The sequence below is a fragment of the Perca fluviatilis genome, chromosome 20, assembly GCF_010015445.1.
Source record: "Perca fluviatilis chromosome 20, GENO_Pfluv_1.0, whole genome shotgun sequence".
Classification (NCBI taxonomy): Eukaryota; Metazoa; Chordata; class Actinopteri; order Perciformes; family Percidae; genus Perca; species Perca fluviatilis.
In genome coordinates, this window is record NC_053131.1 from 23,803,392 (window position 1) to 23,827,342 (window position 23,951).

The window sequence follows — 23,951 nt, forward strand, 5'->3', positions numbered from 1 at the left end:
AACATGGCAGCGGTCCACCAGCAGAATTATTATTTTCATTAGGTCCCCCAATATATTACAAAAACACAAGAAAGTTTCTGTCAATCCCCAAACCAATTGACTTTTTTAGCATTATGTGAAACATTTTTAACTGGATACACCAAAGTAAGGCTGGAACTAATGATTATTTTCATTATTGGTTTGTTGATTATTTAAGTAATTGTTTGGTCTATAAAATTTAAACCAAAAAATAATGTGAAAAATGCCCATTACAGTTTCCCAAATAAATAAATATTTAAATTGTTCAAAACCAAAAAGGTAATTTTAATTTATCATTTTCATAGCAGACTAAGAACAACAGCAAATATTCTCATTTAAGAAGCTGGAACCAGAAAAATTAAGTCATTTATTTTTTGACTTAATTATTAAATATTTTCAAACAATCAATCCACTAATCGTTTCAATGATATGTTCCTTTAAGACATCCTGGTATGTTCCTCTGTGTGTGCATAGATACATGTGTGAGTTCCCCACAGAGGACTGGTTCCATGTGGTGAAACCAGACCATGCCAGATTACGTGTGTGTGTGTGTGTGTGTGTGTGTGTGTGTGTGTGTGTGTGTGTGTGTGTGTGTGTGTGTGTGTGTGTGTGTGTGTGTGTGTGTGTGTGTGTTTTGACATTTCAGCCAACAAATCCCAATCAAGCCTCTATAAAAGCTGTTCAGTTGCTCAACTAGCGGAGATTAGGTGAGGCATAAACAAAATTGATGCAGCTATTCTGATTTTGCCTGTACGCATCCTTATGACTGCTTTACTTCACTAGACCAGCGTAATGTATGTCAAATCAATTTAATTTGAGGGGCATCGTGGGAGTTTTCCGGGACCAATTCAGTGGACGTCTTTGCAATCGATTGGTTAAGCTCATGGTACAATTGCAAAGACGTCAATTGAATTGGTAAACTGCGTTAAACCAATTGCTATGGCGCTCCATAGCCAAATGTATCATTAAGTAACTCACAGGCACAGGAATCACAATAAGATCTATCTCGATGGTAAACAAAATGGATAATTGTGCTGAGTAAGCACTCCACAAAAACACACACACACACACCTCTTGTGCAATAAGCGCAAATTGGAATGCAACGAACCAATTAATCAAAGATAGTCTGTCTAGTGAGGTGGCCGATTACAGGGTGTGACAAGAGACTTGAAATTAGTTCTTCCCTTCCATCCATCTCTATTGACTTTCAGAGCACCGCCTGCACGCACGTGTGCGCCTATATGCTGATACATGGCTGATTTTCTACTCGGTGACTCGATTTCTTTCTCCTCGCCCCAGAGAACAAACTGATGGCAGTGCGGTGATTAAATTCCACTCTTCAAAAATCTGATTTACCAGCACCAATATCTCACCCTTGGTCGTTTTTTTTCGTGTGCGTTTCGCCTTTCGTTGAGTTTTTTTCTCCTTTTGTGCCTCAATGTGCACGTATGCAGTGACATAAGAACACATTCATAAACCTCCCTCCTTCCCACATACACACACACACACACACACACACACACACACACACACACACACACACACACCTATCTTCCATTCATTCCTTAGTAACAGACAAAAGGCAGGGAACTGAGCAGCAGCAGCAATGGTGCAGTGCAGATCCCAGCACAGTGTGGGACTGACTCGTGTCGCCAGGCACACAAAAAGAGACGAATAGAGCCAGAATAGAGAGAAGTAAGGAGAAGAGGGCATGTGTCCTTTGATCAACCTCCTGGCTGACATAGGGTCAAATACTGCACAGTCTCTTCTGACACAGGCAATTAGAACGAAGCTCAGCAATTAAGAGACGGTTTGTGGATATTTGGCCTGGATTTACTATCAATGAATCATTGATGAAATAAACACAACACGACTGCCTGGTTCCCTTTTTCATTTAGACCATATTACATAACAAGCAGGTTGGTGCCAAAGATAGTGTGCCAAACATGCACTCACATTGTTTACAAAAGGACACAAAATATTAGCTGAATGATGCAAGAGAAGGTGAATATGCATGAACGCACACACACACATCCGCTTCTCAGACTAACAGCCATGTCTACATCATTAACACGCGGCTCTTTGTGATGACCACACACACACTCGTTACTGCTCTCGATAAACACTGGCATACACACCCCCTCTCGTATTACATTACCACAGTGCTGAGGCGTAATTCCCAACGGGACAAGCTCATGCTCAGTTTAATGACTTCAATAAAGTTGGTTTACATATCAAAAACCTGACTGGATATTCAACAGACAGGACAGAAATAGGCATGCAACATGCCATAAATCATCAGGGACAACCATTTGGAATATTTATAGAGGAGATAGATTCTCTAAAACCGATATTAGAGGGAATTCGAGAGTTGTAATAATTGCACCTGTTTTGTGTTTAAGACCAAAGCCAGGACTCTGAAGGCAGAGACAAGCACCAGTAATATGTCACAAGCAAGAAGATGTCTGTCTGTCTTACATTTATTTAATAAATAAACTGCAGTAGCTCTTAAAATAATTATAGATGTGTATGTTTGAGTGAAGATAAGGGTGACAGAACCGTATTAGACAACTGTTTCTTCAGAGAGATTTGGCTTTGCTCGCAGGCATTTAATGTTGTGTGTGTGTGTGTGTGTGTGTGTGTGTGTGTGTGTGTGTGTGTGTGTGTGTGTGTGTGTGTGTGTGTGTGTGTGTGTGTAGGAGTCAGAGGGAGTGTGACACAGCCCCTTCTCTCAGTCTGCAAGACAGTAATAAGCTGTGTTGATACCGATGGCTATGATGGAGTATTCTAATTATGGTAATGCTAAGAATTGGTGCCACTCTGGTTTCTGACAACCCCACAGCTGCCACTGTGAGTGGGCACAAACACAAACACACACACACACACACACACACACACACACACACACACACACACACACACACACACACACACACACACACACACACACACACACACACACACACACACACACACACACACACACTTATTAACCCAAACCAACCTGGCAGGAGAGAAGAGAGGTACATGGATGTCTACGAGACATTAGAAATACTTTCTTTCTAGCACACAGACACACTCAAGCCACTCCTACCTTGCTGTGCTGAACAGGCCTGTGTGCGCAGTGGGAGTGACCGTTCTCCAGTCCTACACCATCAGCTGCAGAGAACACATCTGGAGAGAGAGGGAGGACATTTTTAACATTAGGTTTAGCGTCACTGTGTGTGTGAGTGTGTTTTGTGTGCGAGATAGTGTTTTGTACCCATACCACCCTTCACTGCATCTGCACTATAGTGTTTTTTGCTAAAAGCTTCTACTGACCACAATACACAAACAATTCTGGCTAGTTATAGTCTAAAACCATCATGGGCGCCTGCCATCTCTCCTGTCTAAAAATGGCAATGGCATTCAGTCATCCCAAAACTTGGCAATCCTAATTAAAGACTCAGTTATCTCTTTCCTTGTTTGACTTTTAAAAAAAAGCCTAAAACTGTTTTGAAGATAAAGTTTCCCTAATAAAATGCATATTTGCATATAAATTGTCCTGACAGCATGACATTATCAGATTAACGGAGTGATTTGAAAACATTTTCCAGATTTTGGCTAATTCTCCTTAAATTCAAGGTCCCGAGGACAAACTCTCCAGCAGTTGGCACATGAAAAGACTTTTCTTCCTGATTGTAGCCCGGGAGGCGGGCCAATGTGACAGCAGGAAACAAAAGAAAACTTCTGGACCTCCTGTGAAGCTGAATGTCTCCTTTTTGAGATGCCAATCATCCTAAACCAAACTGTCTGACTGGCAGAATTACAAAAGATATCTAGTTATTAAATTTGGTTCTCTTGTCTTGTAAGTTTGCATGAGGCTTAATTAGTCCATATGACAGACATTCTCCTTTAAGGAATGCCATCATAAAATAATTTGTGTAATTTGTGTAAGATAAGTTTTGATTCCCCAATGTCGGCTTTTACCTCCCTGCCCTCCTTATCAGCCTGCCCGGGACCATACGCCCTCTAGAGACGGAGAAGAAAACTGCAGCCACTTTGATCACACCACTCTGTAATGAGGCCTTCGAGTTATTAATCCCTCGGTGTTCAATTACGGCTGTAGTGGAGGAAACTAATGATTTAAAATCATTGTTGACGCTCACAAGATGACGCACTTTCTATGAAACTGATATGCAAAACAATGAAAAAAAGTCATTAAAAAGGCATTGAATGCTCTGCACATTTTGAAGGGCCCACTGACCATTCCTGACCAATTTCTTCACGTACTCATTAGTAAAGAAATGGCCTGATGTCCTGTTTGACAAATATCCATAACTGTAGTTTAAAATTGAGGTTATAATCTTGTCTGATCTGAGACCATATTAACCAAACCAACCGTAGAAGGGTACAAAATCTTAAACTTGATGCCATAGATGTGCGAGTAAGATTTTTCTTTGGTTTTGGATTTCCTTTACCTTGAGGCTCGAACAAATAAAACGCATTTCTACCCGGCTGGGTATCAGCTGTGTGGCGACATGGATGACCTCACTGCTCAGTTCTGACACCTCACGTCTCAAGCGAGATTAAACCATGGCGACAGGATACTATACATCCACAGCGATAATGAGCCCTCTGCGGTCAAAAGCCCCTTCTGGGTTTTCCTCTCCCCCAGGATACACAAAGCTGTGAAACTTCATCTGGAGCTTTTTCAACTGCTTTTCTTCTTTTGACAATGAAGAGAGAGAACGAGTCTCTTATGAGGAAGTAGAGATCAAAATGAGATCTTAACTGGAGCGGAAGTGTGATAGCTTTTTTTTTGTGGTGTAGGTGACAAAACTATCTTCTTTCTCAGAAAAGACTGCGATAGTTAGAAACTGACCATCGAGCAACCTTAAGTACAGTTCAAAAGGACTCAAACCTACCTGGATATACAGTTAACTAATTCACAAACAAATCACAAAACAAAAAGATGCGATATGTGCAACAATATAGAGAACTGGATGGGTCAACTGGGCTTCAACTTTGAGCAGTGGCAGATCCAGGCCGTTCACAGGAAGAATGCCACAGCTTGCCTACAGAGAAAACTGTGAACCTAGTGCCTTCATACCAAGTACACAAAACTGAGAAAGCGCTACCTCAAAAGGGTGTGTGAAGCATTTCTTTCTCTCACCATCTGTCTAACAAACTGAAACTAAAAGGGTGTCACTATTAACTTCACACTTCACTTTCAATCTTACTGTTAACTGTTCCCATTAAGTAAAAATCTATAGCCTCTTAGTACAAATACATCCCCACTAATGACTACATCTACATGTGTTTAGCTGGTTCGAGGATTTGTATGTGGTTTAATGCCACATGGATTTAGGCACCTGAGGAGGACTTGGCTCGGTGGTGCTTGCTGGGAACCTCCTGGTTGTGCGCGAGAGGATGGTGGTGGTTGGAGGTTAGCGGCAGGGGTCCATCCCGCCTCAGGGTCAGGTGCAGGGTTTGTTCAGCAAACAGCGTCTGGATTAGCGCCAGGTCCAGGCCCGACACACACCGGCCGTTCAGCCCCAGGACCTCATCGCCTGGACGCAGGCCTGGGAACACAGACAAGTATGAATGTTTCAGAAAAGGAGGTGCTAAAAGCCACACGGATCAGCCATGTGATGCCATTATTGGAGGTTTCAGGATTATTTGTGTCATTCTTAAGCAAGCAGGCACCTTCGTTGAATGCCAGGTCATCAGGAAGCACTTCGCTGACAAAAATCCTGCTGTTTTTCTGGCTGTCAATGTGTCCTGTTACTGCGAAACCTGGTAGGAGGAAGAGAAACAAAGATGGAGCATTAAGATCGATAAAAGAACTACACAAAAAGGAGCATGAGGTGGACATACAATCACAAACACAACTAGATCTAAATCAGTCCACATAAGTGCCTGACTCACCAAAGTCTCCGGTGCCGCTCGGCTTGCTCATGTGGAGAGTAAACACATTAACTGGGACAACCTCCAACTGATCATTGACCTACAGGGTGATATCAATACACAGTTAGACAACAAGGAGCAGTTAATGAAGAGCACTGTGTAGCTATGTGTGCTTTTGCATGTTTGCCCTCCTCACCACATCACAGAGGAGCTCGCCAGGACCCACGTATTGAACCTCCACGCCTTGCGGCGCTCGCCTGTGCAGTCGGAGGCAGTGCAGGCCCGGGTCCAGCTGTTTCACCTGTTTACACAAGAGTCCCCAATGTTCAGTGGCCTGTACGCACAAAATCATCCAACATATTTCATGCACCAACGCTTAGTCAGACAGCTGCTGTTTGGCCGAGGCGTGAATTATTCACCGACTTTACACTTTGTGATGAGAAATGTGCAGTTAACAAAAAAAGCTTCACGCATTCCAATTTGCGCTTATTACACAAGAGCGGTGTGTGTTGTGTGTGTGTGTGTGTGTGTGTGTGTGTGTGTCTCTATGTGCAGTCATTCTCAGGGGACTGTGTAAAGGTGTGTTATTTCAAGCCGATGGGAGCACAATGTAACCAGATCTGCTTTACAGAGGTTTCAACAAAGACTATTTGACCATTAACAAGACCACACCTGACATAGCAGAAAATGTCTAACTTAAATTAACTTTGCATTCACGTGTGATTCAACCCCACATCACAGGACAATACACATCATTAAGTATGAATGGCAGGATTATGTACAAGACATAAAATTCTACTAGACAACTAAATCCAAATGACATCACAGCTTTTCTTCTCTCTTTTTTTTGTCTGGAATATTGTTCTCTTATTGTGGTGACATGTCATCATTTCTCTGCAACTGGCCGCCAACCCAACCTTGCATGCTGCAGAGAGAAGGTCAGCGGCTGTCTGGTCTCTTCTGACAGGAACTTGGACTGTCAGGCCGTCTGGCATGTGGACACACGTCAGCACGTCTGTTGCACCGCTGATGCTGTCCCACACACCGCCCTCAGGGGGCGACATGGAGTAGATGCTGGTCAGCATTTCCAGCTTCTGTGGGAGAGGGTAAGAAGGCAGGATAAAAGAAAGATAAAAGAAAGGGGGCAAGCAGCATTAGATTGAGAAGAGAGTGAACAGAAAAGGGGAAGAAGGAGGGAGGTAGAGAGGGAGGGAGCAGGATTTAGAATAGCACACAAATCAATACAGTTCCATTAGTCTAAATGCTTGGCTGTGGATCAAGCAGCAGAGCAAAGATGTCATACAATTAGCCTTTCAGATATTCATTTGACAACATAGATGGCAGTTGCTCCACATAATAGTCTTCGTAATGGCCGTGTACACAAGCGGACTGGCAAGGGTCGACTGGCAGGTCTAGACGCCCAGATGATATATGCGCATTTACGGTATTTGGTTTGAAAAGCCACAGTGGTCATTTTGACTTAAGTGATGTATCAGGACAATTTATTTTAAAATCAGTCAAACCTCAGATTAGCCATTTGAAGGGAACTATTTGTTGGTGACGGCATTAACAGTGGGGTTTGGGCTGGGTATTCAGGCAAAGGGGGAGTTAGCCCACCGCTCGTCTGCACAGGCAGCCATTTGGGGGTTTTGGTTGCGACTCCGTGTCTCTGGAGGGAAAAGCGCCACTGCTGCGTTGAGGGGCTGTGGGAGACGCCACAGTGCAGCCTAACACCGCAATTATCAAGGCCCCAGATTTTGAGGAAAGGCTCAATCAGATCAAATGTACTGAAACTGAAATGTACTGAAAATCATGAGTTGATTCAGCACTTCTGACAAAGAGGATACAAATTCTCGGTTAAACTGAGACATGGGACCAAGAGGGATAATTGCATAAGTGAATAGGTCTGGGTGTATAGTGATGTTTTAAAGGCATTATGGGATCATAAAAATGGAGAGTGGTGTGTGTGTGTGTGTGTGTGTGTGTGTGTGTGTGTGTGTGTGTGTGTGTGTGTGTGTGTGTGTATGTGTGGGAGGCTTTCTGTCTGAGGTGCATGTGTGAGAGCTTTGCAGTTCATGCATCATCTCAAGAGGAAAACGACCAGTTTCCCTGCCAGACAGAAAGCCTAAAGGGACAAGCTAAGACCTCTGATTCAGAGCATCAGTTAGCTCCACACACAAATGCACACAGTTCCCAGTGTAGCTCAGATAAACACAGGTGCACAGGCACACAGACAAACATTTGCTTAATTTGTCATCTAAATGTCCCCTTGACTAGTCTACTTCAGGAATTTGTGTCAAAATAAAGGCCACCAATGTTCTTACCAAAATGTTTCTCTAACCTGTTGGGATGGAGGAACATAAGGTGCCACTTCAACACCAACCTCTGCCTGTGTATTAGGGATGTGAGGTCATGCTCACAAACTGAGGAGAAAAAACAAGCCGTCATGGCAACCAGTTGCCTAACTTGCCCCGTTTGTGTCCCAGCGACATGGTGTGACCGGAAAACTAAGATTTGGTTGCCTACGCTGACCTGACCAGTGGCTGACTAAAACTGTACACTCATTCATGGTCAGAGATGGCTGACGGTTGACTGTTAAAAATTCCATAAAACGACTGCCAAGAGTATGGTCCAGGCACGCGCTGGACTTCAACAAGTGCTCTGTGTGGTGAGTGTGTGTACTGTATTTATGTTTGCACTCAGCCAAATAATTCAAGACTTCAGTCTTTCCTCTCAAGTGTGGAAATTATTTCCAAGCAAGCCGTCCTCCACCCTGCAGCTTCTAAAGATGGAACGTGGACAGTTTAGTGGCCGCTGCACAAATACACCCTTTCTGTTCCACAGCAACTGGATGACACAAATATTACAGCACTGCCTCGAATAGATAGAGTGACCTTGAAGAAGAAACAGTTGAGCAATTTGAGCCAATTTCCCTGTATTACATCTATTAAAAGGTATTACTCTTCATTTCCTCAAAGCTCCACCCAAGGTTCGTTCCTCTTTCCACCACGGTGACACACACACACACGAACACACACACAGTGACAATAATGACCATCCATACTGGCTAGCAATGGTGCCTGTTCCTCACTTTAAAGCAGATGTTTGTTTTCATAAGTAGTCAAAGTTAGTGGGAGAATGCAGCTTTAAGTTAGAAGTTGAGTTTTTAGTAACAAGAATTCATGTCATTTTTTCCCCCCACTCCACTCTATGGAGGCTGTGTTAGTGACAGGTTTCATATTAGATGTTCATCTCTCTGGTATTATGCAACAGTCACAGCCCTGAAGCTAAACAGTGACAGAACACCCTCAGCCTGTTGAAATAGTTGGTTTGGGTAAAACTGTGTAGAAAGGACAGCAACCACATGCACATACTCTCCCACACGGTCAGCCATGCAGCGACAACGAAGCTTGGGCACATCGCACAAAAGCACATAAAAACGTACCCTTCACTTGACTTCACTTCAAAGGATTAGTGGAAGATGATTGCTTATTAGAGTCATTCAAGGGATTTAAGACAACAGGAGCAAAGTCATCAAGACAGGGATGAAGACCTGTATATGACAAAAATCAATACAGCCGTGCTATCATCTCTCGCTCTCTCGTTTTCCCTGCGTCCTACTCTGAAGGCTCTTAATCCCCACTAAATCAAATGTATTCTCGTGCAAGCTGTTTCCACATCCAAATCTAGGAAAGACCGTAACACTCAACCAAGGGGAGGGTTGCTGCATTGTAAGAAATATTTAAGCGTTCACTCAATGAAGGCCATTATTGTTTCCTCAAACCACTTCCTGCTCCCAGTCCATTTCTAGGCCCTTAATAGAGGCAGTTGTAACACTCGCCACATTCACCACAGACTCACACTATGAATCATAGCATCCTGTGGAACAGTGATCTTTATAACACCCGTCCTGCTCTGTCTAAAAGCCTCCATTATCCTCATCTGTCAGTGCCAGACATTATCCGTTTGTCCATGAAGGCTTTGACACGATTTTATTTGAACGACAAACAGCAAAAAATAGTTATAAAACATTATCTTTTGGATACTTGTAAAGAATTTCACATTTTCTTACTTCCTTGCTCAGCTGCAGAACAGCAACATTTGAAGTTATGAGGTTTTTAGTTATTTGCTCAAACGACGCTTTAGAAATACAGAGCCTTGTCAACAGGTCGGCATCAGCCCAAATCATTCTTCAATCACTCATCATTCGATATTTTAAGAAATATACTTATCCGCTTCGTTGCCCAGAGTAATTGATTTGAGTAATTGAGATTGATACCACTCTCATGTCGGTTGGTTAAATAGGAAACTTCATCCAGCAGGTGGTTAGCTTAGCTAAGCTTAGCATAAAGACTAAAAACAGGGGAAAACAGCTAGCCTGGCTCTGTTCGAAGTCTTGCCCTCATTGTGCCCAGCCAAGAAATAGTCTGGCTCATAACCCCGACAAAATGGCAGATTGTTGTTTTTACACTTACGTTTTTGTACGGATAAACAAACAAGATGTAACATGCCAATTAGTGAGCCTGGGAGGTGCTGGTAGCAGGCTTTGTTACCTTTAGACACAGCAAGGCTAGCTGTCTCCACCTGATTCTAGTCTTTATGATAAGCTAAGCTTACCGACTGCGGCATCATATTCAGACAGACAATGATATTGATGTTCACAACCAACTCTCAGCAAGAAAGCAAATTAATATTTCCCAAAATATCAAATATTCGTTGAAAGGATCTCTCATTTATTGCAACTTGAGTCTTATTTCTAAAAGTTTGTCCATCGTACAAAACCCTGACCAAGAGATGTGGAAGCTTGCGGACAGCGGGGATTGGAGCTGAAGCTTACAGCAATATTTCACACTTCCTTGAGCTAGGCATGTTACCAACCCAATAATATGCAAATTCTGCAGTTCCAACGTCTGGCTGCTCAGATGGCCAGAATTCACACTTTTCAATCAGTCAACACTTTTACCATAAACTCACACTTTCAAGCACTTCTGGTCAACACTTCAACTCAACACTCTCCATTAACTCAATTAATACTCGTGCCTCATTACGGCATGAATTGGACGCCTGTCCATGCCGGAGTTTAACACGGTGTACAAATTATCTTTCAGACACCTGCAGATCAACATGAAAGGAATCTCAGCTTTGATCCTGGACGAGTAATGTACACATGCAGAAACACACACTTTGTGATCCTGTCACACACACCAATGTGTAAACATATCTTTACATAGCCCACTATCAAAGTCCTGGAAGACGGCAGAGGTCAAAAGTAACAGCAGACATGTTTCAGCCACGGTTACTTCACGCTGAAACGGATAATTCAGCTCATAAAACTGTACCACAGGATGGATATGACAGATGGCAGTGGAATTTTTGAAAGCTATATCAAAGACCCACAAACCATGTAGGACAAAGTTACTGAACGCTATGACTCACCTCAGTGCTCCTGGGAGGGAGGGCGTACGTTTGACCTCCAGCGTCGCTCTCAAAGATCTGAAACCAAGAGACAGACCGTTAGAAATACAGACAGAGGGGCACCACACTGATTGATAAGCAATTAAGTGCCCAGCCACTTCGGCAACACAATATCAGACGCACACAGTGCAATTATGTAGTTAATTAAAAACTATGTGTGGCTAGTGAAGCGCTTTGATACTGCTTCCAAACAGGGTCTGTAGCCTTTGAAGGTGCAATGGCTGGCAATATGCTGTGTGTGTGAGTGGAGGGGGATGTACCGACACTGAGTGGTTTCTGCGCAGCAGAGAGATGAAAGGGGGAATCCGTCCGGTTACAGATGAGGAGGACAAGCGCTCCCCCTCTACATCTCCACCCCTAACTGTAGAAGTCTCTCCACTCTTGATCCATTCTATCTTCCTCAACCTCTCCTCTTTAGAGCCACTCCCTGGCTTGTAAGCCCGGTGCTGGAAGTGCAGCCTCAGAGGGATTCAACAACTCTATAATACAGCAGTGACACAGAGCCATCCGTTACGTGAGGGTGTATCTCCAGCCCTCGCTTGAACAGGCTGCAGTTATCAGGTATTGCTGAGATACTTTGTCACTGGGCAGGAGAGGCATGATGGCATAGCTGGTAACAGAAATAGGGTATTTTGTTCTCAAAATGGGTCTGACAAAAGCTCAAAAGGTGCTTGTATTTTGCCGTGAAATTGAGTTGAAGCTGAATTTCCTGTGTAGTGTGCACACTGTTGGAAGAGACTTGCAGGCGCTATCCCCTTTTCTAAGGATCAGGATTACTTTTCTCCAAAAACAATCTTTCTTTACAATCAGAAAAAAAAACTCTGTAGCTCCTGTTATGGTAGTAAGAACCCTCATCTGACATCTGAGCGGCAGAGTACAGTAACTCTCGCCCCAGTACATTTATAAAGTGGCTGTAAACAGTGCTGCTTCACCGTAAACGGACTAATTTTAGAAAGCTTTACCAACTCTCCCACAAATCCTCAGACCTTTCTGGCCTACTTCCCACAGCCGACTGCTGGCCAGATCCTTACTGTATACATAGCTCTCCTAAGACGGATGAGAGATGAGAAAACGAGAGGGAAGAAGATAGGGGGAAGGGAGCTTGACTTTGGGGCAAGGTTGTCGAGCACAGCATCGCAGTGGTAAATGCAATTCAGGCTTAGTCAACTCAGATGAGTCAGTATGGAAAAAAGTGTGGGAGAAGGACCGCTGGTGAACGCTCTGATGTTTATGCTCTGAGAAACAGGAGGTTTGAGCAAGAGGACGAGGCTGAAGGGGAAAAAGGAAAGACAAATGGTGGGACAAAATGGTTAAGAGAGTGGGATGAAAATCTGACAGATATAAATAAGTAGGATAGAGGTAGAAAAAAGATGGGGTGTTTGGTTTGGAGGAAGGGGGACACATGGAGAGCAAAAGGGAGGAAGGCATTGAAAGAAGATATCTTGAAAATCTCAGAGAAAGCAAAGTCTGAGAACCTGAGAAGGTAACAACAGATTAAGTGCACGGAGGAATGTTCGGCTCCTCAGACGGCCTCACTGTCCAAATCCTTCTCCAGCAAACGCGTGTCTCGTCAGTACATGAGAGAACAGCCAAGGAGCTGATGATGTCATTTAAAATGGCCACGACTGAATTTCCAACAAGTCACAGAGAACAACAGAAGACTAACACTACCAATGAGCTTTCTGATAAAAAAAAAAAAAAAGGAAAACGACACAAAAACAGCAGATGTCCAGGAAAACCCAGCACTGTTAAAATCCCTTGAAGCACTCACCAGCCATTTTCTGTTCCTGATTAGCCTCTATGTAAAGAACAAAAACACCAGAAAAGCACTAAAACAAGCTTGTAAGAGAAGGTGGACCTTGGGAAATAAAAAAAAGAGGCCGTTTAATATTTAGCGTCTTTACACCAACCATCTGCTGGTGTCTGCGGGGTGGAGAAAAGAGTGGAGAATGCCATCTACCACATATGGCTTTCAATAATTCATGTGTGTGCTGCAGCGCCACCTCGGCCTTCTGCACTGCGAAATGTAACTGGGCCTCATTAGGCCGGCCGGCTGGAGTTCCCCGGAAAAATAATAACACACACACATTCATACCTAGTCGCTGACAGTAAGCACAAATGCACAAACATAAATATCACAGAGCAGGTTGTGGGTTGAGTGAGCTAAATAAGAACAAGCGACAGAGAACAGGAACATTTTGTAAGCAGTCAGGTGTCAGGGCTCACCTACCGGAGAACATGATTGGCTCTCAGCTGTGCTAGCTCCAAAACAATAATGATATTGACTTCACAGCATAAAGAAATATGAAGGTAGATTGTCTAACTCCTCTCCCTTCTTATACTCTCGGCTAATGAATGGAGGTCTATAAAAGATAATCAAATGAGCGTTTCCTGTGGTGATTCTTAAAATAGACCACCAAAAGTGGAGGATTCTCCAGAGCCGTATCTTCAGGGTACAGAGTGGTGGATTTCTGTATCAATAAAAAAACCAGCTTGCATGAGTCTAATTACTAACAGACCCCGATGCACCTGGGTAAGGAATGCCCCTCTGTGTTTATGATGATGGGAGCTTATGTGCTTCTAATTAATAAAATCTCCTTAGAGGGAAAAATATGTGTTCTGTAAGCGCTCCATGAATGTATCAATCTCTTGGTTTCTTTCATGTCAACGCAAGCGTTGTGCTTGCGAGTAAGCAATAAAGCAACATGCCTTCAGGTCGGTTCATTAACGAATATGCACAATGTGTACTGAGGGTGTAAGTATCAAGACAGTTTTTCTTGGCAGTAAGTCTCTAGAGACTGCATGCAGTATACATCAACACTATGTGCATGCATGCATACGAATTCAGCATGCTCATGTTATGCCTTTCTGTAATTCCCCCTGCTGAATACATTAAGTGGCTGATCTTGCATTACAAATCTGCTAATCCAGACCACCTGAAGAGTTTCATTATTCTGGGATTATTAAGTGTCACTTCAAGGTCTAAGTGCAGCTGTCAGGCTCAACACTGACAAGAATACAAAAATACTGACATTAAGTAAATCGTATGTAATGTAATGTGTGCGTGTATTTTCGGTAGTACCTGCGATGCAGAGGGCCTCTTGTCCCGGCCCCTCTTCGTAAGGTTGTCGAGGCCTTTAAGCGAGGAGAAAAGGCCTCTCTTGCGCTGTCTGTGATTTAGGGACAATGAGCGCCTTCTGAGTGTGGCCTCATCTCTGGAACAGATCTTAACACACACAACACACACAACACACACACACACACACACACACACACACACACACACACACACACACACACACACACACACACACACACACACACACACACACACACACACACACACACACACACACACACACACACACTATCAGAACTGGAATCATTAGCTCAGCAAAAAATCCCATCTAATCAGACCATCTTAATTAGTTTTTTCCCTTCAGTAATGCAGAAAGGGAGTTTTCACTGGATGCTTTTTTAGTTTCAAATGATTAAAAGATTTTCAAGGTTACTGTTACACATAAAGTAAATTCAAACTGAAGTATCACATACAAAAAGTAATGTTTAAAAAAAAAAAAAACAGGACACACTGCTGGTCCTTTGATTCTGTATTGTGCATTTATTTATAAATCATTCATCTGCCCTTTCTCAAGGCCTGTCCTAGGCTTCCTCACCAGACTATGGAAGGAAGAGACAGAGAAGATCCCCAGGCGCCCCAGGGTGCTTTTGGTGGGACGGCTAGCGATTGCCAGCAGGCTCTTTGGGTTGGGCAGCTCTCCACCTTGTAGACTGGCCAGGTAGCAGCGCATCCTAAACAGATCCATGTTAAACCTCTCCAGGTTCTGCTCCCACTGCTGGATCTGAAGAAAAAAAAAAAAAAAAAGATAACTTTACATGTTAGGTAGAGGTTCTGAATGTGAATTACCTGGGTGGTGACTGAGAAAAGAGAGCCAAGGGGAGGTAAAGGAGGGGGAAAGTAGACAGGAGAAGGAGGGGAGGCATGAAAGGAAGAGTCAAAGAGGGAGTTCCAGGGTCAGTCGAGTGCTTTCCATCAAGCTGCAATTACTTGCAGATGTTGGTGGAGAGGGCACAAATTGGTGGTTTGATAGCAAGGGGGGACTGCATATCTAGCAGAGGAGTCAGAGGGTGCGCAGTTAATTCTAATGCCCGTTTTTTTATGCAAGTCTAGAGAGAGTGGTGATGTTGAACAGACCATCTGTTAAACCTCCACCCTGCACACGCAAATGCAGTACATACACAATTTACAGTTGCTTTTCCCCTATCCCTGTTTGCACTATGTAAGCTATGAGAATGGGCTTATTTTGTTGGCTGGCGACTGGTTTTAATGAGAGCACGCAAGTTAAACAACCCTCTATAACAACTGACTTTAATAGGTCTCGTCTGCACTGAGTTCATTTACAATAACGCAGCCTATGGCGTTGTGCTATTAGGACTCATTTATGTTGATGGCATTCTTTAGAATTAGGAACAAACTGAGGAGGAATGTCAGGGTGGTGTTTTATGAACCTTTGACTTTTCAAACATCTTAAACAAAGAACTTGCACAGAAATCACCATGGGACCATACTGGGCTAGGTTATGTGCTAAACCCATGAAAACACCTATGTTCGTAGCTGTGCAGGTGGCCTCGGTTAACAAGCCTCGAGTCAATGACATTCAGCCATTATTCCCATCCCAGACTTGGACCATGAGGACAACCGCTAGGAATCCACATGCTTTGGTAAAAAATGCCCTTGCATTTTGGCAAGTCATTTATTTAAATAATTGAAAAGGCATTAGTCCTTCGCAAACCCAGAACGGCACATATCAAATTTTATCTCTGGAAAATCAGTATGGTTAAATTTTGAAATATATTAATAACTACAAGTCACAAAAGTTTTTGAGAGTTACGTCTTTTGGTGGAACATTTGCCCAGGTCCTATTTAATGGCGTTTTTCCATTACATGGTACCTGCTCGACTCGCCTCGACTCTACTCGCCTTTTTAGTTTTCCATTACGAAAAAAAGTCCCTGGTACCTGCCAACAGGTACTTTTTTTTAGTATCACCTCTGTCGAAGTTCCAAGCGAGCTGAGGAGATACCAAAAGGTGACGTGAAAACCTGCAGACTACTGATTGGTCGGAGAGAATCGTCACTAATCACTGCGTCATCATTGCTAGCGACAGACGGGGGTGTCCTGAACAAACCCGCAGTTTTAAAATTGTTTAGCCAGCGTTTTTTTTTGCTGCCTCCAGCTTCTTTTGAAACAAAAATGTGTCTTCTGCCTGTGGCAACAACAACAACACACCTTCGACGTTCTATGTGTGGGTCGCGTTAGGTCACGGCAGTTTCCTGCCGCGGCGATATGACAACCAGCCGCGCTCGCCTCACGAGGCGGTACTAAATCTGCAATGGAGAAAGGAGGACGGGGCAACACGGCCGCGTCGAGCCAAGCCGAGCAGAGCTGCTACTAGCAGTGGGTAAGCACCATAAATCAGACTATGCAACTTTTTGAAGAATAAGGGACGCATTTTTCGTGAAAAGTTGAATTAGCAATAAGCAACAAAAATGCAGCGTACCTACTATGGAGCCATTTTGATGCTAATAAGCCATCACCTACCGTTAGTATTCCATTGACTGCCATTCATTTTGGCGTCACTTTGACAGCGAATAACTTTACATCTGAAGCGTTTAAAGACTACTGGTCCATTGTTTATTTCTAAAGAAACACGACAATGTATAAAAGGCTCCATTACTTTGTATCTCACGTTATCCCGGCCACCACCAGCTAGCATTCACGTCAGACTGGAGCTTCTCAAGTCCGACAACATCATAAACAATTTTTTTAAAACTGCCCATATTCAAAATCTACACAGTTGATTTCTCACATAAAAAAAGTCTTAAGTGAATTTAGTGATGAAATAGCAGACAAAACAGTTGTTGGCTGCAGCTACTATGGCAAACTATTGCTCTAGATTCTAGAATCGATTGCTTTTCCTTGGGTTCCCAGATGTTAACACTGAATTTTAAACATTACATTTTGCAGCTGAATATGGCCTGTTGAATTTGAGGAAGTTGAAAATATATTAATTGAATTTAATACAGTGCATTCTGCATCTGAATTTGGTATATACAATTGTTTTATGTTGAATTTTGGATTCTGAATTTATGAATTCAGATACACATTTCAATGCATAAATAAATATTCAGTGCTGAAATCCGATGAAACTGATTTACTTCCATACCCCCCCTCTCACACACATTGGCCAACTCTGACAGACTCACTCTTCTCCTTTTGAACATGAAATAAAAATAAATAAATAATAAAAACGGCCATCAAATTTGTAGTTCACGGGTGCCTGGTTAGCTCACCTGGTAGAGCGGGCGCCCATAAATAGAGGTTTACAACTTGACGCAGCGAAGTGAGTTGCGTGCCTTATTTGATTTATTTACTCTCTTTTTCCTTACCTTTTGTGTATAATTGTCGTGCTATTGCATAGGCAACTAACGTTAACATTACCTCATCTAAAATGTGATAGCGACATAATATATGACAAAACAAATAAAACAACTAAAGGTGGGTTTACTTATTGGGATAATGGTAGTCACATATATTAGCATGGATCCACAAAGCTAATGACATTTGTACTCCTTTAACATTTTCCCAACTTGTTTAAATACCTTCCTGTCAGGTCCTGATTCTAAGTGTACTGAACCTGAACTCAAAGACCTTGTATATAAATCCTCTGATAGTAAGTAAGCAAAGCACATTTTTTATCCTGCTATTTTTGGGTCAATATATACACACAACACTGTGTTCTGGAGGAACTGTGAATTAATTTCACTCAGTGGTTTGAAGATGACTTCAGATGGGGAAGGAGGTATTACTGAGTAAGTCAGATAAGCTTCTTCCTCAAAAGCAAAGACAAATTTAGGAGAGTTGCTGCTTTGGAAAAACTCACGTCTTATGTATAACATTTCACAAGATCCAAGCATGCTTCTGAATTGCATGCCATCTGGATCTGTTTGTCAACAGTCAAATATCCACATCTTTATTCAGGAATGTTCTGAAATAGTCCTGTGCATAAAATTCGATTTGATGATTCATGCTAGTGGTGCATCACTGATGAGGGCCTATATGCAGTCTATTGCTTCATGGATCTAGAAGGCATGAATGAGTGAGACCATCAACCAACAACAGTGAAAAGCAAGGCAAGTTTGGGCCCATCTAGCCTGCATGCACAACTTATTTACATTCATTTCAGAGCCATTAAGCTTGGCAGACATAAGACTTTAATTATTTCCCCTCTTTAACATCTGCCCCTGTCTCTCAGTAAAAGCCCTAATGCATAATAAGTCTTTCAATGCAACTTGATCGCAGTGTGTGTGTGTGTGTGTGTGTGTGTGTGTGTGTGTGTGTGTGTGTGTGTGTGTGTGTGTGTGTGTGTGTGTGTGTGTGTCCAAAAAGGGGGGGAAAGCTGGTCTTCAAAAGAGGTCTACTGGCACTGATTTCAGTAGACATGGTGGGGGTGGGGTAGATCAAAGTAGTGCTCTGTTGGTGCTAGACAACCCCACCGAAACCTCAAATCTATCATCAGCCTCTGGGCGCCTGTATCAGAGTCCTGTCCCATACTCCTCTGACCCTATCATTGACTCCAACCCTGTCTGTCTCCTTGTCTACTCTAAAGTGGCATATTGGCTAATTGGAAACAGACGCAAGCAGGAAGTCAGGCAGTGACATCTCCATCTGTGATTACTGAGGTGAGCTGTTCAGCTTCTATCTTGCTTGATAACTCATATTTCCACTAAGGCACTTTAACTAAAGACCAAATAATTGCCCTTCCAATAAGTATCCATTTTGCTTTTCTAGAGTAGCAGCAGTCAGCACACATGGACATAAGCAGCTGATGAAACGCAAACACACGTGGCTACGCGGAGGTAGAAAAGCATAAGTAAGAGGCACTTTAAGTCAATGACCACGAGCATCACAGGTTAAAAAAAAACACACAAAAAAACAGCTTGATTTCCCCAGATTCCAAGGCAAACAGCAATTACTAGCATACATATTTGGGTACTTGCTAAGATATAGATTATGTGCTTTTTATACCCATCATTAATCTGCTGTATGTAGGCTATAGCACAGCGCTGGGTGCTTTGGATTCTCCCCCGGGGCTGTGAGGAGGAGGAAGAGGATAATGCATGTTGAGAGCCCATTACCAGGAAACATCTGGAATCTCAATCTGATGCTCGGGGATGCGAGCTGCTCCCCTGGGCCCCTTGCGATGCGTTTGGGGACTTATGCATTTAGGCCACTTCACCCACCCACAGACAAAAATAAAGCACAGGCTTGTCACAAAATCAGTAAAATTAAGTAGGGCACATCATGTGTATCGCATTGAATAGAGACAGTCTAAAGATCCAAATGTAGCATTACAAGAGCATGCTTAATGCCACCTGATCTATCAATGCTGTAAAGTAACCCAGCAGATTTTCTGTGAAATTTGTCCCAAGGGCATGACATGTATAATGCAGTGCAAAAATGTGACAGAGGGCTCCAATAGTCTCAGTGATGCTGCTATAAATTACAGTCAATTCAACTAATGTGTTACTACCAGTATCATTATCAGCACCCCACCTGGTTCTCAATTGCCTTGCGGTTCTTGGGGTCGCTGACCACCGTCAATTGGAGCTCGGCCATCTTCTTCATCTTCCCGTCCATGTCGATCTTCTGCAGCAGGCCGCGGACCTGGCTCCGCAGCAGGCGCACGGTATCCTCCTTCCCCTGGCGCTTGGCCAGCAGTGAAGCACTGGCAGAATGGATGGCTGTCACCCAGTTCTCCAGGTCAGTCTGGTTGCTGGCCTGGAAGGGCAAAGAGGGACAGGGAGTTCCATTTGATGAAGTAGCAAGACCAATATTCCCGTTAGAAGCTCGATTCAGAGATAGCCTGATAAATCTGCTAGGATTGCCAAAGCACTGCTTTTGTGTTATTCTACCATATATCACAATAACATCAAGCTGGGCTTTGCTGGATCAATAAAATAACTTTATTAATGGTGTCTCTATGAGAAAGCGCAGGTTATGAACTGTTGCAGTAATCAAACACACATTTTCCCTGTTAATAAGCCCTTTCATAATTAACGCTCTGTCTTTATAAGGAGATTCACTCGGAGGCAGCACGTCGGTTGAGAAATCGGTTGAAGTCCCTTTAGATTGAGAATGACTCATGTTCAACAGGCCATGTGAGTGGAAACAAAAAGGATGAAACCCAGGCGGTCTTCATGCTACAGAGCTGATTTTCTCTCTGCTTGCCTCTGGGGCTATTTCAGCTCCACATAGAACTATTTTATTAGATGTAGGTCTGTATACCACGACATGCTGCAGTCTGGGAAGCTTGTAATGGAGGGGGCTACACGGAAAGAGCCGACGCTAGGCATGAATTTAATAGTGATATGTAGGTCAGTAAACACAACAGGCAAATAGGATGTACTGACAGACCCCTTAGCTGGAAAGTTAGGGCACTTTGCTTGCAAGTCTCACACATGCCAAAATTTGTCATTTCACATGCTACACTCCAAGGAAGGGAAGCTAAAAGGTCCATGTCTGGTAAAATTTAACTACAACCATGTACTGCAACTGTGCACTGCAAGATCATGCTGCATACTTCAGTCTGTCATCTGTCATCCAGGACGCCATGAAACGCATTCATAAGATTTATCACTGATGATTTGACTCTCCCAATTATCAGCACCAAATCTCAAAGGAACCTTCTATCAAAAGCAGTGCGTTAACCGACGCGCTTCACCTGGAAGAGGTAGACGTCTCCATACGAGTTGCTGAGGCAGAATACATTCTCCTTTTTGGGGTGCTCGGGAACAGCCTGGACTATGCTGTCCTCGGCCAGGAGAGCGTAGCGAGGAGACAACTCCTGCTCCGGAGAGCCTTTGCCGTAAGTCTCGTAGAACAGCAATGTACATCCTGAAAAAGACGGAGTATACAGACAAGGAGACAGATGCAAATGTGCGTGAGTAAGTAATGCAGAAAAACAAGCAAATGTACATCATCAAGCTAAGTTTCTCTAGATTGTAAAAGTTTGGATTTTTTATAGCTGTCACATAATGTTTTACAGACAAAACATCCTTGTGAAAACATCTAACAAATGAAGTTTTGCAGGACCAGAATACACACATACTTCCTAGAGTGTCCTTGCTTATACCTTTTATTTTTTGTAACTTCCAGGAGGTGCTCTTCAGTAAATACTTAACAGCAGTGTCATAAAAGCAGCATGTGTACAAATTGGTGGCCTGAATTTTATCCATTTGGCCAGAAACAACAGCATCATTTCCTGTAAGCTTTTAGGGTGGGAGGAAGGGACAATCACTCTGACAAGTGTGATACAGCGTTCAAGGACACGACTGCTGTTAGGAGGAAAACCCTGCGAACAAAAAAGGAACCCACCAGCTCCTCAAAACTGAATTATGGAACTACAACTTGGATAATCTACTTACTTGTGAATTATTTTAAAACCACAAGTCAGCACATTCTTTGACTAAATTTCAAAGTGCATAATTGTTGCTTGCACACCTCCTCCTCCCAAGTTCAAGCTCACCTTTCAGGGTCACCCAGTACTGCTTCCACTTGCGGCGAGTCACCAGCTCCAGCTTCCTGTCCTTGTGCAGAGTGATGAGGGGTTTGAAAGAAAGCCAGCCGGCTCGTCTGACCACCCCCTGCTCCTTTTCAAACAGCAGATCCAGCTGCTCCAGGGAGCCCTCGGCCGACTCGCTGCTGCTCTCCCCCTCTTCGGTGCCCGTGGATGGGTCTCTCCTCTCACCACCTCCCCCTCCTCCCTGTCCAGTGCCAGTCTCCAGCTCCCTCATGAAGTTCTCATAGATATTCTGGCGGAGGGCGTCACTGGTCGTTTGGTGAATGGCTCCTGATGACTGGGCCCTGGAGGCTCCGGGGAACCAGAGGACGCTCGACACCTGAGAGGGGGAGCTGGTGTCTGCAGTCAGGCCATCAACCCCACTATCGAAGGCATCGCTCAGGTCCTTGTACCTTGTCTCCTGATAAGGCCCAAAAATTTTAAAACATGTTATGAGTAAGATATGCAAGAGGAAGAAGGACAGACCATGTGGGGGGTAAGATGAGATTTTTATGACAACTAAAAACTCTAAAAAGTCTAATTCAGGGGTCTTAAGCAGTTTTAAGGCCAAGGACCCCTAGTTGAAAAAGAGACGGAGCAGGTACCCACTACTACATATTGTATAAAATTGAGTTGCATATTAAACTGGGCCTACAATAACATGTAGGGTGGCCTAAAACCTTTACACATGCCTTTTTATGGTGCATACAATACCACCAAGCTTTTAAAATAAAAATTGTTGGCATGCATGTTCATATAATTATATTCATGTTTTAATGAAATGTGGCACTGTGAATCCTTAAACTTAACTGACTGTGGATGGCTACCTAACATATAGGACAGTAAGCCTATCATCAATGTTGTGTACATTTAAAAAAAAAAAAAAAAAAAAAGATTAATCTTTACTAATAATATGTTGGATTCATGTTAATGTATATTTTCAGACATATTTTCTTTTTAAACCATTGATCAAGTAATTTGGTGGCCTCCCTGCAGCAACTCTGAGGACCCCCCAGGGGTCCAGGACCCCCTATTGAAGATCTCTGGTCTAATTGATTGGTCACATTTGGATGTATTGGGGTGGTTTGGAGATTTACAAAATAGTGAACAGAATTATTGTTCCAACCTATATTTATGCAAAACACGCCACGTTCGCTCCCAGATGTACACACCTCTGTATATACAGCAGAGCTCAAACTGCGTTTCTTTCAATTAGCCCCAAGGCCCCACAAAAGTGCAGGAGAAACTTTTGTAAAAACTCTAGTCAAACCACTCGTACCTACTTCAAAGTCTGCATTACAGTCTCTAAATCTTTTGCTAGGGCTGAGAAAGTGGGACAAATTTCCTGTGCTAGGACCTGGGAGGTTGGAACCCTTCAGGCTCAAACAATTTCACGTCATTTGAGGTCTGCTGTGGCTTCCCAACTCCCCAAATGAACACTTGATGGAATTGCACTCTTTCATGCCTAATGACAACCTATCTACACTTGACTAGATTGCAGCACTGATTCTGCCCCTGGCAACAGATTGGAGTGCTCTCCACATGCAGACACAAAGTATATCGTGTCATGCCGGAGCTCATCCTCCGTCCTTGTTTGTTCCGGTGTCTCACTCAGCTTCGTCAAGTCTTCTCCATCCTTATTAATGCTATCTCTATTGTTGATACTTAGCAAACCATTCAAATGTGCCAAAATCATCCACAAAAGACTAGAATAGTGCTTAAAAGCATATACAAAATATTTGCTTACATGGAAAATAACAGCAAATAAATAAGGTAATGTTTTAGTGATTCCTGCAGGTTCCTGTTTAGCTACAAGGGAACTCTTTGAACCCACAGTGTTCAGTTGAGGACAGGCAGCCTTCGTTTAACCATTACGTCCACCTGTCACCATGAAACACACAGTATGTGTGTAGTACAGCCATAGGAAAATG

At 43.2% G+C, this 23,951-nt stretch overlaps 1 protein-coding gene across 6 annotated transcripts in view; it reads right to left on the bottom strand.

Moving 5' to 3' along the window:
* Positions 1 to 23,951, bottom strand: part of LOC120549331 (T-lymphoma invasion and metastasis-inducing protein 2-like) — a 121,669-nt gene that overhangs the window by 20,412 nt on the left and 77,306 nt on the right. For 5 of the 6 annotated variants that reach the window (XM_039786170.1, XM_039786172.1, XM_039786174.1 and 2 more), the window contains 12 exons: positions 21,988 to 22,441; positions 21,184 to 21,356; positions 20,016 to 20,240; positions 15,057 to 15,242; positions 14,465 to 14,608; positions 11,344 to 11,400; positions 6,825 to 7,001; positions 6,104 to 6,208; positions 5,929 to 6,007; positions 5,707 to 5,796; positions 5,373 to 5,582; positions 3,113 to 3,192 (listed from right to left, as the gene is read on the bottom strand). In XM_039786170.1, coding sequence (XP_039642104.1) covers positions 3,113 to 3,192; positions 5,373 to 5,582; positions 5,707 to 5,796; positions 5,929 to 6,007; positions 6,104 to 6,208; positions 6,825 to 7,001; positions 11,344 to 11,400; positions 14,465 to 14,608; positions 15,057 to 15,242; positions 20,016 to 20,240; positions 21,184 to 21,356; positions 21,988 to 22,441 — 1,980 coding nt within the window. The remainder of the gene's footprint in view (positions 1 to 3,112; positions 3,193 to 5,372; positions 5,583 to 5,706; positions 5,797 to 5,928; positions 6,008 to 6,103; positions 6,209 to 6,824; positions 7,002 to 11,343; positions 11,401 to 14,464; positions 14,609 to 15,056; positions 15,243 to 20,015; positions 20,241 to 21,183; positions 21,357 to 21,987; positions 22,442 to 23,951) is intronic. The other variant, XM_039786175.1, reaches the window with a different exon arrangement.